This window comes from Myxine glutinosa (genome assembly GCF_964187855.1).
Source record: "Myxine glutinosa chromosome 12 unlocalized genomic scaffold, kmMyxGlut1.1 SUPER_12_unloc_1, whole genome shotgun sequence".
NCBI classification, from domain to species: domain Eukaryota; kingdom Metazoa; phylum Chordata; class Myxini; order Myxiniformes; family Myxinidae; genus Myxine; species Myxine glutinosa.
In genome coordinates this window covers 100,949-116,739 of record NW_027616355.1, presented here as the reverse complement: position 1 = coordinate 116,739, position 15,791 = coordinate 100,949, and the positions used below count along the sequence as shown (strand labels likewise).

Sequence of the window (15,791 nt, the reverse complement as noted above, 5' to 3'; positions counted from 1 at the left end):
CCGCTAAATGTAACGTACCTTAAAAGAAGATGCGAACACATTAAAATGGACAAAACCACTTACAATTGGAATTTGGGTGTTCTTCAAGGAAAACCGCGATACCTTTGGCTCATTTTTAAGAAAACAGATGGAGATACTGCTACTGATAAGAATAATGCGTTGTGTGATGATGCTAATGTAAAACAACTTCGGGTTTCTCTAGATCGAACATATTATCCGCTAGATAGATTGGAAATTAATTGGGAAAATAATCATTATGCCGAAGCCTTACGAAAAGGTGTGTGAAAGTAACGGTAATCCGGATCCCATTTTGGATATGATCACGTTAAAAAATCTATATACAATCTACGCGATTGACCTGAGCGCTCAAAAGGAAACTAATAAGTCCAATCGAGTAGATACTTGCGTAAACATTGAAAGGGTGGGAAGTGGAGAACTTGATGCATCTTGTTTGCTCGTGGAAGAAACAGAACTACAGATTAATACAGATAATGGAGTCATGACTAATATCACAAGTAATATAACATGAGTAATAAATATAAATTTTGTATGTTTAGGGGGCATTGTAGATTTTTTTCTCGTATAACTAGGGAAAAAAAATCTTTTCATAATATATAAAAATTAGTAAAGTAACAACTGACGTATATATTAATCAAATCAATCGTGATAAACTATCATCTTGTATTCAAAATCAAAAACCTTGTACGATTAACATTCGTACAATTCAAAGAAAAGGTGATATAAGAATTAGTGTTTTTGCTTACAAAGGTGCAGGTTAAAACATTAAATAGTACCGCTTCACTTAGTTTTAAAATGTCAAAACCTATGTTGAAGAAATATTCACTAAAGGAAATAAACGGAGGATTTCTTCCACTTCTATCCCTAATCCCCTTAATTACCGGTGATATAGGTGCAGCGGGATCTGTGGCGGGTGGTGTTGCAGCAGGGATAAAAGCCGCTAATGAAAAGAAATCCCAACTAGCAGCCCAAAAATAATTGGAAAGACATAACAAGGAGATGGAAAGACATAAGGAGACGGAGAAACAAATTAGTGGAAGTGGTATAATTGTAGATTTTGCCGAAAAACTTGAAGGACTACCTAATAAAGCGAGAGCGTTCGTTGGAGATATGCTTTCTTCTATTGCACAGGCGGGTGTAAAACTAACTAAAAGGGGTAACGGATTATATCTTTCCCCTAAATAAAAAGAAATGGAGGAGTGGTTTAAACATTTTGGAAAGAACACAACGACAAATATAGAACTCAATAAATATTGTAAACAACTAAACCTCGATAACGTAAGTATTTGTATGAGGGATGAATTACCAAAGTTACCTAAAAATACAACGAATATTATTATGAATTTAGAAGATAATAGTAGAAATGGGTCACATTGGACTTGCATTCATAATAGCCGGGATAAATATTATTTGGACAGTTATGGGCTTCCTCCACCTCTCGAAGTAAAAGACTTCTTGCAACATGGTGTTTATCAAACATTTCAGGTCCAAGAACTAAATGCTAAATGTTGTGGGCAATTATGTTTATACGTATTATTTCACCTCAACAATAATGGAAATTTTTATGATATTATTTTAAATCTTATGTCAAATGACCTACGTTGGAAAAGACGGCTCTATCTTTAGGGGATCTCAAGAGGCGACTGTTGTTTTATCAAATTATTATACAAAGGCACAGGTCGAACGTCAGAAATATGATATAACTAAAAATCTTAATATGAAAAATAGTTATAAATTAACCAATTATCCGGGCCCCACGGATGACAACGACTTGGTGAGATTAGGTGATGTATTACAATATATAACCCTAGAGAAAACGGCACGTTTTGATAAACAAGTAGAATTTACAGCCACAACGCCCGGTTCTCCAGACCATACACCTTTTCATATTAAATTTACCGTTCCACTTACAACTAAACTTTATAAGGAAGGTCATATTGTTAATATGATAATTGGTATATGGGGGTATGATATGCCTGATTTAGGGTATAATTGGCCCTTTTCAATAAACTTGGAAGACCTACAAGATTTTACTTGGTCCCATAAAGAAGATTATTACCCGCTTGGTGAGCATAATGATGTATGTGGAAGCACAATTAGTCAACAACAAATACATGTTAGGAAAAAAAAAAAAAAAATGATAGCATTGTGATGGTTTGCATGACAAAGAAGGAAGACAATCATACAAATATACAAAGCCATGGAATACAAACCAATTTGGTAGTGGGAAGATGGAATGGTATTACCTCTCATATTATTAATCTCATGCATATTTCAAAAACATAAATGTTTATTTAATTTGAAATTCTTTAATTTCAAATTATTTTTTATCAATTATATGTATTCACTCGTCATCCTTTGTTGCCCTTATCACCTCTTCTATTGTTGCCTCTACTTCCTCCTCTTCCTTTGTTGCCCTTGCTGCCCTTGCTATCCTTGCCCCTGCTTCCTTTGTTATTCTTGCTGCTTCCTTTGCTATCCTTGCTGCCCTTGCTGCCCTTTCCTCCTCTTCCTTTGTTACCCTTACCCCTCCTACTGCCCCTTCCTTAAATTCCCATGTTACCACCCCTGGCACGCCCCTTGTTTCCTCTCCCCCACTTCTAATCCCTGCCTTTCACTTTCTTCCTCCTCCTCCTCTTCTCATTCCAACAACCTTGGTTCCGCTCTTATTATATCTTCATCCTCATCCTCATCCGGTTCCATTATTATAGCTAATAGGGTGGAATCATCTATAGTTTCCCACATCGACTCTCCCCTTGCTATCCTCTCCTTCCTGCTTTTAATTATTTCCCTTGCTGCTGCCTCCCTTAGTTCCCTGGCTGCTGTTTCCCTTGCTTCCCGTACTTTCCTTGCTATTGTTTCCTCTATTTTCCTTTGTGCTGCTTCCGTTATTCTCCCTGTTTCATCAAAATCATCATACATAGTCCCATTTAGAATCAGCTCCTCCATTGTGTCCCTTGTTGTCTTTGCTGCTATCGCCTCTACTTCCCTCCTTTCCCTTGCTTTCCCTACTTCCCTTGCTGCTGTTTCCCTTGTTTCCCTCCTTTCCCTTACTTTCCTTACTTTACTTGTCACCTCCTCCTTCTCTTCCTTTGAGCTCCATTAGATGTTCTCCATATATTCATCTGGATTTTGAGCTATTCTTGTATTTATAATTATTTTTCTCATAATAGGATGCCAATAGGATTTGTTGACATTTTCTAAAAGAGCCTTATATTTCATAACTTTGAGAAGTTCATTTTTATTTAATATTTTAAACAAGTCTCTATTTGTGGGCTTCACAATGTCGGTATATGGCCAATCCTTAATTACAAAATTTCCCTGTTTGTGTTCTAGTTAATAAGGAATTAAAAATTTTACCCCCTTTTCTTGTAAGTATCCTTGAATACAAAAATTATAATTCTCCTGAAGTCATGCTGCCCTATAACTTGCCATTTTAATATAACATCAATTATTTTTCAAGAACATTACCCGCTGAGTTTTGTCTTTTGTAATTCCTGTGAATAAAATGACCACAAGATTTCTTCTCCATGTAAATCATATAACTTATAAGTCCAAGGCACCGTATCCGTTACAGCAACTATTTTAAAAAGTTCATTAGTCCATCTCTTTGTATAACCTTTCTCAAAATGACTTTTGCATCTGTATATTCTTACAACATCATCAACTTTGAACTTTGGTTTTCTTAAATTAATCTTCTTTTCATATTCTAATTTTGTAACTGTTTCTGACGGTTTTTCTTTTGTAGATGAATGTACCGCATTGTTGTAATTATCAACAATATCTTGAATTTCCGATACCCATTGTTGAGAACCGAGTTGTGTGAATTTTTTATATAGCCTCTCTTTCAAAGTGCGATTAAAACGCTCAATAACAACTGCTTTTCCTTCATTAAAAGTACTGTATAATGTAATACCATTCTCTTTAAGAAATTTCATGAATATGCTGTTGTAGAACTCCATTCCCTCGTCGGTCCACAACTTATTTGGTTTCCTTTTACTTTTATTAAATATCAATTTGAAAGCTAACATCAGAGTATTACCATTTTTTTTTTCAGGGGAACAACCCAAGCAAATCTACTCCTCAAATCAATATCGGTTAAGGCATACTTATACCCCTTATCATTATTTAGTTCAATTAAATCAGCAGACCAGATGTAATCAACCCCTTTGGAATAAACCTTCCTTCGTTTAAACTTTGTGATTATAAGTTTGTGTAACTCATTATAGACTGGTTCAATTTCCAGCAAATGTGATTGCATGAGGCATTTTTGAGGAAAAGCAAACAAATAGGTTTTTCTGAAAGGGAATTTCGTGCTGAATATGAATATCTTGTTTGTGTTTCCCAAAATTGCCTAATTAGGGCATTAATTAAGGCCAAAGGTCAATAAGTGCAAAATTCAAGTTTTCACAGAAATTGTTTTATTTTTAATATTCAATACAGTGGCTAAAAAAGATTTTCCAATATCTATCATATTAAGCCATACATTGCATGTCAAAGATTTGAATTTAATGGAAAATGTGAAAGAGATTTTCACTTCTATGGAGAATATCTCCGTAACAGTTGACCTTTCTACGGAGTGCCATGTCAGTTGATTTCCCTTTGATGTTTCATGTCAAAATGCACCAGTGAAAAGAATATATGGCATAGCATCATTGTCTAGGTTCAGGGGAATGAGACTTTGTTGTTTGTTTTGCGAAATTTGCATAATTAGCCACCAATTAGGGTCAAGGGTTAATTCGTACAAAATGCGAATTTTAATGAAATTTTCGTAAGGTCCTATTTGACGTCCCCTAGATGAATTTACAAGAATTTTCTACATATCATTCAAATTAAACGTCATATTATGTGCCGAATATTCAAATTAAATGAAAAATATGATAGGAATTCTTGATTCTATCGCCAATATCTCAATAACGGTTCAATTGCCAATATCTCAATAACAGTTCAATTTTGGTCGCATGGATTTGTCTCTTTTCCAACGTAGGCCACCAAAACTGATTTTGGTTTCCTCTCTATATATGACAACAATATATCTAACATTATATTAGAAAGGAATATGTCACCTTTTTTATATTTCTATATTTTATATTTATATTTCACCCCCTTAAACCAACACTGATGAAGTGTCAAATAACCGTATTGTGGCAATATCCTAGCATTGGCGTTATTTAGTCTTGTTTTTGCATGTTACAGTCTCCGAGTCACTGCATTTGCATGCGTCCGTACACTTCAAATCCCATTTCTTGCATGAACACCTATCACTGGTGCAACCCTTGGTACAGCCACACTGTACAATGTCCTTGCATGCTTTTGGGATAGGGGGTAAAGATGTGAGCACCGGTGAGAGAAGACCATCAGCCAGCTTCCATCCAGCAGAGTCCATTGGGGAAGGAATTACTGGGTTTGGATTGCACGCTTCTCTCCATATGAAGCTCTGGTAATTTGCACGCTGTATATGGTGATGTGCAGCATCACTGGATGGTGGCATTGATTCTGGTGCCTGACATTTACTGAACAGCTTTACACGGGCCTGGTCACAGTTCTCGGATGATGTCTTATATACGCGACATATAAATCTCTCAGCATCATTGGACACTTCATTGGACAGACTCAGAGACTTGCCAAGACCCCTTAGTAGATGATGGTGTTCCAAGAATACATCCCATGTTGACTTCTTTGAGTGTCCAGAGAAGTATGATACCGTATCACACCCTGTGATTGCATGGAATGCTGGGATTGTTTCAAATGTGTGGTCATCGAGGGCGAGTTGTTTCCTGATATCATGAACTGGAACATACTTTGGTTTCTTAGAGGTGCCAGCCTTGAGCCATAACTGTGAGCAAACCATCTTGTCAAAATGCGCTAGAAGTAGAACAAGGATATCCGTATCACGGGCTGACACCACAATAGTTGGTGCATCACTTTGAATACAGTGGAGCATAATTCGGGTATCCGCTTCTTCATGATTACCTTCCAACGACTCCATGTTCATGTCAGGATCAGTACTTTGCACATCTGTCTCGCTAACGAACCCTCCACCCACAACAACTGTCTTCTCACTTGGAGCGGATGCAATGAGTGCATTGGACAGAAAAAGAGAAAGGTCTCTCTTGTTGTCAGTGGATGCGAGGAAGTCTGTCCATTTGCTTGGGAGGGGGACATCTCGATTTTCAATCAATCATCGAATTGGCCTGGACTTTTTTGTCTGTTTTTCCCTTGTTCCAGTTTTGATTGAGAGCTCTTGGTATCGATCGAAAGTCGCATCAATCCTATCATATGCTCTACCTTGCTTGAAAATGAGTTTCACAAACACATCAGCATAATCGCCAAAGGTTTTCGCATCACATGGCTTTCCCAATGACATAATCGTGGCTTGTCCATCTATGATAAGACAAGCAGGTTTTCTGATGGTGATTTCTGGGGGTGATGTCACATCTTTCGTCAACACATCGAATAGAATGGATTTGGTACCGGTCCGTAGCGAGCCAGATGTGTCAGCAATGTTCACTGGTACGTTCATCAATTCATGGTTTAAGATCTTGCTCAAATCAACTGGTCTACCCGCCCGATATGCTGTGATGAGTCTCTGCGTAAAGTTCCTGTCAGTTTTCAAAGTTTCAAAGTTTCTTTCAAATTTCAAAATTTCTGTGAAAACTTGAATTTTGCACTTATTGACCTTTGACCTTAATTAATGACCTAATTAGGCAATTTTGGGAAACACAAACAAGATATTCATATTCAGCACGAAAATCCCTTTCAGAAAAACCTATTTGTTTACTTTTCCTCAAAAATGCCTCATGCAGCCTAAATAAGCACATTTTTGAATTTCTTGCCTAGACTATTAGCTAAAATGACTCGTTCCTCAGGTTTAATATCATCCTTGGAGTTTAGTAGTTTTTTTGAAGGGCAGCCCCCATCCCTAATCTCAATTTAGCACTTATCATCTTCTTCACGATAAACCTATCAACTTTCTCTCTCAACGTTGGATTTCGTATCAAAGACAAATTATACAGCATTTCTCTATCGGCTTCAAGTTTATCGTCCAACATAGTGGTTTCCCCATAATCAATGTCATGCTTCATACACACCTCATCAACCCTATTTCAAGGTTTAGATCAAGGTTTAGGATTGCCATCCTCATCTAATCTTTTTTCTAAGTTTGTTCCGGGACCACAGAAGGAATACCCCGGTAGGTGTAGTTCCCCCGGAATCCCCGTGGTTGTAAATTTACTCCCTGATAGAAATTTTTGTATATCACCCCCGCTTTTAGATGAGATGAATCGACACTTTTTAGCGCCACATATTACACATTCTCCCTTTTCACAAACTCTATTATTTTTATTTATATCGTACGATATATTTTTAGATTTAGTTTTCTTTTTACATTTGATACAATAACTCATTTTAATACTAGGTTATTTTATTTTATAATTATGTCTATGTGACCATAAGGGAGATAATCGATTCCACCGTCTAAAATAAACCTTTTATCATCATAAGCCCCAAGAGCTTTCTTGTTCACCTCCTCTGTATATAATTGATGATTATAACTTATTATCGCGTTCATGGTTCTAAACTCCTCTTTCTTTAAGGTTAAACAATTATAATAATGATCAAAGCCTATTTCTTCTTTAATAACACCTTTCTTTATTCCTTTTAACTTCTTATCACATCTTTCAATATTATTATCAATATATTTATAAGCATAAGCCTTAGATCTCAATCCAACATATTCTGTCATTACCTTTCCCCCTAATTCATCCTTAAACTTTCCAATAACCTTTTTATTCTTTGAAAAAAACAACTTATCGTCTGAGCCAATATCCTCAAGCATATCTGAATACACATCTTCCGTCTTAATTTCCAAAATAAAACTATCTGTATCCGTATAAAGTAGAGAAACATTATCTTGATATTTCTTCTTCAAGTTAATATAAAGGTAATCATACATTAGTAATTTTGATAAATCAAGAACCGTCGTTCCTATATAAATAGGTTTATCCATTTCAATCCTCTCTTTTTGCAAATAAATAGCAACAAAGTTCTTTGAAAGCACCACTTCTCTTTGAAAACTGGGTTTATTAGCTAATTTTGATGCTTGTTTCCAAGATGTAGTAAGTTTTATGTTTTGTCTATTTCTAAGATTTTTCCATCGTCTTTCCAAATACAGAATTATTCATCAATTTATAAAAGTCTTTCTCAAAATCGTTTTTTGCTTCGGTTCTCCTTTGCGTGTTAAAATCGATATACTCCTTCAACCAATGACTTTGTTTAAACTGTATAACTCTATGAAACTTCTTTAGTATCAATCCTGCTGATAAATATTGCTTTAAGTTCCTTTGGTGTAAGACATAATTTTCTTTATCATATAACGTAGTAAGTAATTTTTCTGTTGGTTTACCTTTAATATTAAATGACCGTTGATAATCACTTAGCCATTCTTCTTTCGGACATTCTTTAGTAGGGGCATATGGTAGATCTTTATGTTTATTATGGAGTAACTCTGTGGGATATCCTGAGTAACTCTGCGTAACTCTGCGGAGTAACTCTGCGCTCTGTGGGATATCCAAAATCCCCTTCTAAACAATACCCAATTTTCGAATCATCCAATTCTTTTTGTGTGGATGTAATAATTTTTTGTACAACCTTTTCATAATCTTCCTCTTTAACCCATTCGAATCCCCCATAAGGGAGAGCTTGGGACATAGCCCACCCATACAAATTATTAGCATCATAATACATTCGGTAAGAACTATCTTTCGTATCATCATAATTAGGAAGATACTTATTGTTGGCTTTAGCATACCTCTTATCCCTGCGCATCGTAAGAGGCGACCAAGGGTTTGCGTCAGGAAGGGCATCCGGCCATAAAAACATTGCCTCAAACAGGGAACCATGATTGTCATGGGGCCCGCAAGGCTAACCCCCACTCTAGCGGGGAAAATGGCCTTAAAAAGCGATCATTCATTAGAACATACTTGTGATATTCCTCCTCTTTTAGCCTCTTCTATCATCAAAAGCATATCTGCATCGCTGATTAACTCCAACTCCTGTTTCGTCATTTTTAGCATCTAGCACTCCAAGCCAACCCAGGAGCGGTGTAGTAGTGGATGGGATCTAACCCGTATGATTGTTTATTTTGGCAGACTGTTCTAAAGGTTTCAAAGACGTCGGCCAGTAGTAGGACGTCGGTTTTAAGATACAAATCATGATACTCTCCAAGGTTCTTTATGTTAAACGTTTTCCAAATATTTTGTGCGTGAGCATAGTCTTTATCAGTTATATGGCATTTATTTAACTCGTTATAGAAATATTATTTTGGGGGAAGTTGGGTCTCCTTAAATCTCTCAAATGAATCCATGTAATCATACGGATATATTTCCTTTTGTGATAAGAGTTCACGTTCGTTTTGATTTGATACATACTCTGAAAGACACGAAAAGTTTTTAAATATTTGATGCTAAAGTAGATAATGGACTTGCCATAAATTTAAATGTGTCAAGAAACCTGATGCGGGCTGTAATATGCTTTTCAAAAATTATTTTTGAATGACAATATTATGGTTGAAGGAACTGTTTTTGTGAATGATCTGTGTTAGGAATTGCTGAAATGTACCCGGGTGTCTTTGAAAGTTCATGAATAAATAGATGCATATCATATATATATAATAAAATAACCATCTTTAGAGGCCATTTTTCCCCGCAAAGTGGGGGTTGGCCTTTTTCGGGAACCGTGGTTGTTGTTGTTTTTTTGGTCCCCTTTTTGAAGCAATGTTTTACGGCCGGATGCCCTTCCTGACGCCAACCCTTTTTGCCGCCTTTAACAACAAACAGGGAATTACCAGTGAACTGGTACTCAATTAGCCGACCTCGGAAGGATGACAGGCTGAGTCAACCCCCCTGGCGTTAATTCAGCGATCGACCGGGATTCGAACCCAGGATCCTAGGATCCTAAGCCGGCACCCTAGCCGCTAGCCCAAACCCCAGGGTTCGAACCATGGGAGTTATTGTGAAGCAAGACGGGAATGAAGTTGGGGCGTTTATAATTAAGACTACACGCATTATGAGCCGATAGAAGCGTTATCGGACCTCTATATTTACCGGTGAGATGACAATGATCTCTAACCTTTGGATCTTCCTCCTCATCAATTTCTTGATCACAAATATGACAGATGCTATTTGTCCGCTCAAATTCTGTTTCTTCTTCTTCTTCTTTTGTTAGAGGGTTCATCGATCATTGGTTTGTTCCATTATCAACGTTAAGAGCGCACAGTCCTTTTCTATTCGTTTTACAAACTCATAAGCCACGTCTTCCCCCCTATAAATTTCTAGTTTGTTGTATTCATTGCCAACGGATGATTTAATATAATACTAGAAACCACAAGGAGTATGTTTTTGATAGTTATTCGTGGATGATTCGTTTGGATTTGAAGAAGCGTTATCTATTTTTTCAAGAATACATTCAAAGTCGGCATATATCACGAATGGATGGATTATAGTTTTATTGAAATCTTTGAATGATATGTTTGAACCTTCTGCCGGCATATTAATTACGGTGGCTTTATGTATGACACAGTATTGTAAGTGTTTGTCTAATTTTTATCGACTATTAAAGAAGTTGAGACCACTTACAGATGTATTTTTTAGCCTCGTGTTTGTTTATTTGTGAAGAAATTAATCTTGGTAAATTTTTGATGTAAGCATAATGTGAATTTTCGCCTGAATTATAATATATAAGGTCAATATGAGTTTCATCATTTTTATAGTTATCAGAAGTTTGTAAAACCTGAACTTTGTTTTTACCCGTTAGTCCGTAATCATCAACAGATAGATTATTCATTTTCTCAAATTTAGGAATATCAGATAATGCCATTGGAAATGTTAGACCTTTAACATTTAACGTATTTTCATATTTCTCATAATGTGATACCCTTTGGACATGATGTTCAGCGGGATGTAAGTGTGCAATAACAGACCATAGAAAACATTTATTATCTTGGTTTTGAATATTAACAAGCGTTACGCCTAGGTCCCCCGTCGTTGAAGTGATGTGAGTTGACAAAGTGGAAGATGCAAGGTGGCCATCTTGGATTTTGACGTTGTGACCCAATTTTCAATAGCGTTCTTCCTTATGCCTGGATACCCCCACACACCAGATTAGAAGTGGTACTTCGCTTATTTTTCAAGATATTCCACTCACAAGGTTCAGACATACATGGCGGCGGCCATCTTGGATTTTGACATGGCGGCCCAATTTTCAATAGCGTTCTTCCTTATGCGTAGATATACGCACACACCAGATTAGAAGTTAGTAGTTAATTTATTTTTCAAGATATTTCGCTCACAAGGTTCAGACATGTATATGGTGGCGGCCATCTTGGATTTTGACGTGGCGACCCAATTTTCAATAGCGTTTTTCCTTATGCCTAGATACACCCACACACCAGATTAGAAGTTGGTACTTCGCTTATTTTTCAAGATATTCTGCTCACAAGGTTCAGACATACATGGCGGTGGCCATCTTGGATTTTGACGTGGCGACCCAATTTTCAATAGCGTTCTTCCTTATGCCTAGATACACCCACACACCAGATTAGAAGTTGATACTTCGCTTATTGTTCAAGATATTCTGCTCACAAGGTTCAGACATACAGTCACGTGAAATAGTAAGTACACCCCATGTAAAGTTTTGACTTTTTCAACATATTTCAACATACAGCTATTTGATCTTCATTTCAACAATATTGATAGATTAAGGTGATATAATATAACAAATATCATGAAACATTTACATTTTGTAGTCCATTGACCATTGTATAAGTTAAATAAATATAAATGCAAATTTCGCAAGTGGAAAAAGTAAGTACACCCTTGGCTCTAATATGTGGTATTGCCCCCTTTGGCAGAAACAACCTCAAGGAGGCGTTTCTTATAACTGTCTACCACTCTCTGACATCGACTGGGAGAAATTTTTGCCCACTCCTCCATGCAGAATTCTTTCAGCTGTGCGATGTTTGAGGGGTTTCTTGCATGCACAGCTCGTTTCAAATCCCCCCACAACATCTCGATGGGATTTAGATCCGGGCTTTGACATGGCCATTCCAGAACCCTCCATTTCTTTCTTTTCAGCCATTCCTTGGTGGATTTACTGGTATGTTTAGGGTCATTGTCATGTTGCAAGGTTTACCTTTGGTTGAGCTTCAACTTTCCGACAGATGGCCTCACATTATCCTCAAGCACCCTCTGGTACAATGAAGAATTCATAGTGGATTATATGATGGTGAGCTGCCCAGGCCCTGATGCAGCAAAGCTGCCCCAAACCATAATATTTCCACCACCATGCTTTACAGTTGGTATCAGGTTCTTGTGGTCAAATGCTGTCTTTGGTTTTCGCCAAACATGTCTTCTGGTACTGTGGCCAAATAGCTCTACTTTTGACTCATCTGTCCAGAGCACATTGTTCCAGAAGTGCTGGTCTTTGCCTAGGTGTTCATTGGCAAACTTTAGTCTTGCCCTGATGTTCTTTCTGGACAGCAAAGGTTTCCTCCTGGCACACCTCCCATGTAGATCAAATTTGTGCAGCCTATTTCGAATGGTAGACTCGTGCACCTTGACATCAACAGTGGCAAGAGCTACCTGTAGGTCCCGTGCTGACATTCTGGGGTTCTTAGAGACTTGTTTCAGCATCTTGCGGTTTGCTCTCAGGCTGAACTTGCTGGGGCGGCCTGGCCTGAACAAGTTGGCAGTTGTTTGGAATCTTCTCCACTTGTAGATGATCTTCCGGACAGTCGAATGATTGATTTCAAATTGTTTGAAGATCTTTTTAAATCCATTCCCAGACTCGTAGGCATCTATAACCTTCTTTCTGAACGCCGTAGAGAGCTCCTTTGATCTAGGCATGGTGATACCGCACACTTCAACAACAAAGAGCAAACCAAACTAAATGTCGGAGGTTTAAATAAGACAGGTTCCTCCAAGATCCTCTCTAACGATGTTCTAATCATTTGCACCTGAGCTGGTGCACCTGATTCTAATTTTATGTATTTGAAGTGGTCATAAATGTAGGGGTGTACTTACTTTTTCCACATGCGAAATTTGCATTTATGTTTATTTAAATTATACAATGGACAACAAAATGTAAATGTTTCATGATATTTGTTATATGATATCACCTTTATCTATCAATATTGTTGAAATGAAGATCAAATAGCTGTATGTTGAAATATGTTGAAAAAGTCAAAACTTTACATGGGGTGTACTTACTTTTTCACGTGACTGTACCTATAATGAATGATATGAAGGACGATGACACATATTTATAAGTGACTTTCATAACCAATGACAGCAGGAAGGTCCAAACAAAGAAAATATACAAGATGGTTGGTAATTTGAATTGTAACCTACTTTCTGGTTGATTTTTTAAACTACAAAATGAATTGTGTATTTCCAGTTTTGTAGATGTTGTAAATGCATCCACAGGGGAACCCGATAAGGAGTTGAACCCCAAGAAGAAAGTGTGGGAAGCAGTGCAGCCTGAACTACGTACAAACAACCACTTCGTCGCCACATACAAGGGTGTCCCCTTTGACGTCCAGGAAAGGGGCGAATGCAGGGCACAAAGCATGTGCGATGCTGCCATACGTTGAAAGCATGTTTTCCGGAATACACCATGTGCGGTAATAAAATCATTGTTGTGAGAATAAAAATGGTGGTATTACCTTTGTGTTGCTTGTATCATGCACATTTCATTTCGCTTTAATTTCCCCTGGTTTGAGAAATCAAAATCGGTTCGTGGAACTTCCACCAGTTGATATAATGCACTCACGTGCCATTGTGGTTAATTTCTAAAAAGGAAAATGAGTTGTAGCAAAAGGTGTGTGTGCCCTTCTGGCCTTTGTTATGACCGCAACTTCAATTCCACATATGAGCAAGAAAGCAAACACCACCTCAACTGGCAATGAAAAAAAAAAAAAAAAAAAAAAAAAAAAATATATATATAAAAAAATAAAATAAAAATATATACGTATATATACAGTATATATATATTTAAAAAAAAAAAAAAAAAAAAAAAAAAAAAAAAAAAAATCTATCTATCTATATATATATATATATATATATATATATATATATATATATATATATATATATATATATATATATACATATATATGGCTATTTCCACAATAAATGGTCATTTTGACGGACCCTACTTTGAAGTGTATTCTTGACTGGATATGTTGGTCAAAGAATGAGCTAAATTCTGTTTGAGAGCACATGTAATAAAGTTATAATGGAAAAAAAATCATCGCCGAGTAGTGCCTCGTTTCATTTGTGTGGGAGTGTATTGTATGAAAGTGTGATTCAGAAAGCACTTTTTGTGTACTGTTGTATTGTACATCATGTTCATGTCTCTCAGGTTGGCCCTGTTTGAAATCTGGGTGATAATTATTTTAGTTATTGCTGAACACGACAGTCAATTCTTTCAATTCAGTTAGAGTTCAATATATTTCTGTTTCATAGTTTTTTTTGGAGAGACCGCAAAACTCACGTAATTGCTTATCCATGTAACACATTGGACAGATCGTAGTGCTGAGATTCCCATGGAACTAGCGATTGTCTTGTAATGCTGGTAGTGGGTAAGCGAGGTCTGCTAAGAAACCGTGTTTCAATGGATTGTGCAGCGGTGCTCACCATGCTTACCGATTTGGGAATGACATGATATTACCCACGTAACAATTTGACGGACAACACACTTACGAATTAGTAACATTTTAATCATTAGTATTTACAAAGTAGGCCTTATTTGACATTTGTGAACGGAAGGTATAAGCACCCCTGTATATTTTGTTGCAAGCATAAAATGTGTACATCTTCCGACTATTTTACAACTCTGCTGTCTTGCTCACGCAATATTTTGACGGACATGCGTTACGTGGGTAATGAAGTTTTGCGGTCTCTCCGGAAAAAAAATTATGAAACAGAAATAGATTGAACTCTAACTGAATTGAAAGAACTGACCGTAGTGTTCAACAATAACTAAAATAATTATCACCCAGATTTCAAACAGGGCCAACCTGAGAGACATGAACATGATGTACAATACAACAGTACACAAAAAGTGCTTTCTGTATCACACTCTTTCATACAATACACTCCCACACAAATGAAACGAGGCACTACTCGGCGATGATTTTATTTCCATTATAACTTTATTACATGTGCTCTCAAACAGAATTTAGCTCACATTCTTTGACATATCCAGTCAAGAATACATTTCAAAGTAGAGTCAGTCAAAATGACCATTTATTGTGGAAATAGCCATATATATGTATATAATTCTTCGTGTTCTTCAATGCATTTCTACTTATTCACACATACATATGCATGCATATACTTACGCTAACATTCGGGGTCTGCCTCGCAGGCACGTAAGACATCGGCCATGATAATCTCACAGTGTTAAGTGTGGAAAGGTTCTGAGGAGATTGCGGCTGCCTCAATAGCGCAGTGGGCTTTTGACGCGTTATCAACGGAGGTCCGTGGTTCGAGCCCCGCATTGAGTCAGAATTTTTTCACACTTATGCCCTCGCAGGAATTTGATTCCTGTTTATAAAATTATATATATTGTTACGGTCCGCGGTTAAGGATGTTGTTTGCCGAGCGAAGGCACCGCGACCTAACAGTTTTTCCCCGATTCACCCGATTCACCCAGACGTTGGCCGCATCGTGCCACAGCTACTCAATATGGAAAAGACTAAGACGACGAATGCA

The 15,791-nt window shown here is 37.1% G+C and overlaps 2 protein-coding genes across 16 annotated transcripts in view; both read left to right on the top strand.

Annotated features, from left to right (window-relative positions):
* AIMP1 (aminoacyl tRNA synthetase complex interacting multifunctional protein 1) overlaps positions 1–13,737 on the top strand; it is an 81,035-nt gene extending 67,298 nt beyond the window's left edge. For all 9 annotated transcript variants that reach the window (XM_078768637.1, XM_078768633.1, XM_078768638.1 and 6 more), the window contains one exon: positions 13,500–13,737. In XM_078768637.1, the coding sequence (XP_078624763.1) occupies positions 13,500–13,666 (167 nt within the window). In that variant the 3' untranslated portion in view covers positions 13,667–13,737. The remainder of the gene's footprint in view (positions 1–13,499) is intronic.
* Positions 1–13,747, top strand: part of LOC137437797 (aminoacyl tRNA synthase complex-interacting multifunctional protein 1-like) — a 172,012-nt gene extending 158,265 nt beyond the window's left edge. For all 7 annotated transcript variants that reach the window (XM_078768622.1, XM_078768624.1, XM_078768630.1 and 4 more), the window contains one exon: positions 13,721–13,747. The gene's annotated coding sequence lies outside the window, so the exon portion shown is untranslated. The remainder of the gene's footprint in view (positions 1–13,720) is intronic.
* Positions 13,748–15,791: the final 2,044 nt, after the last annotated feature.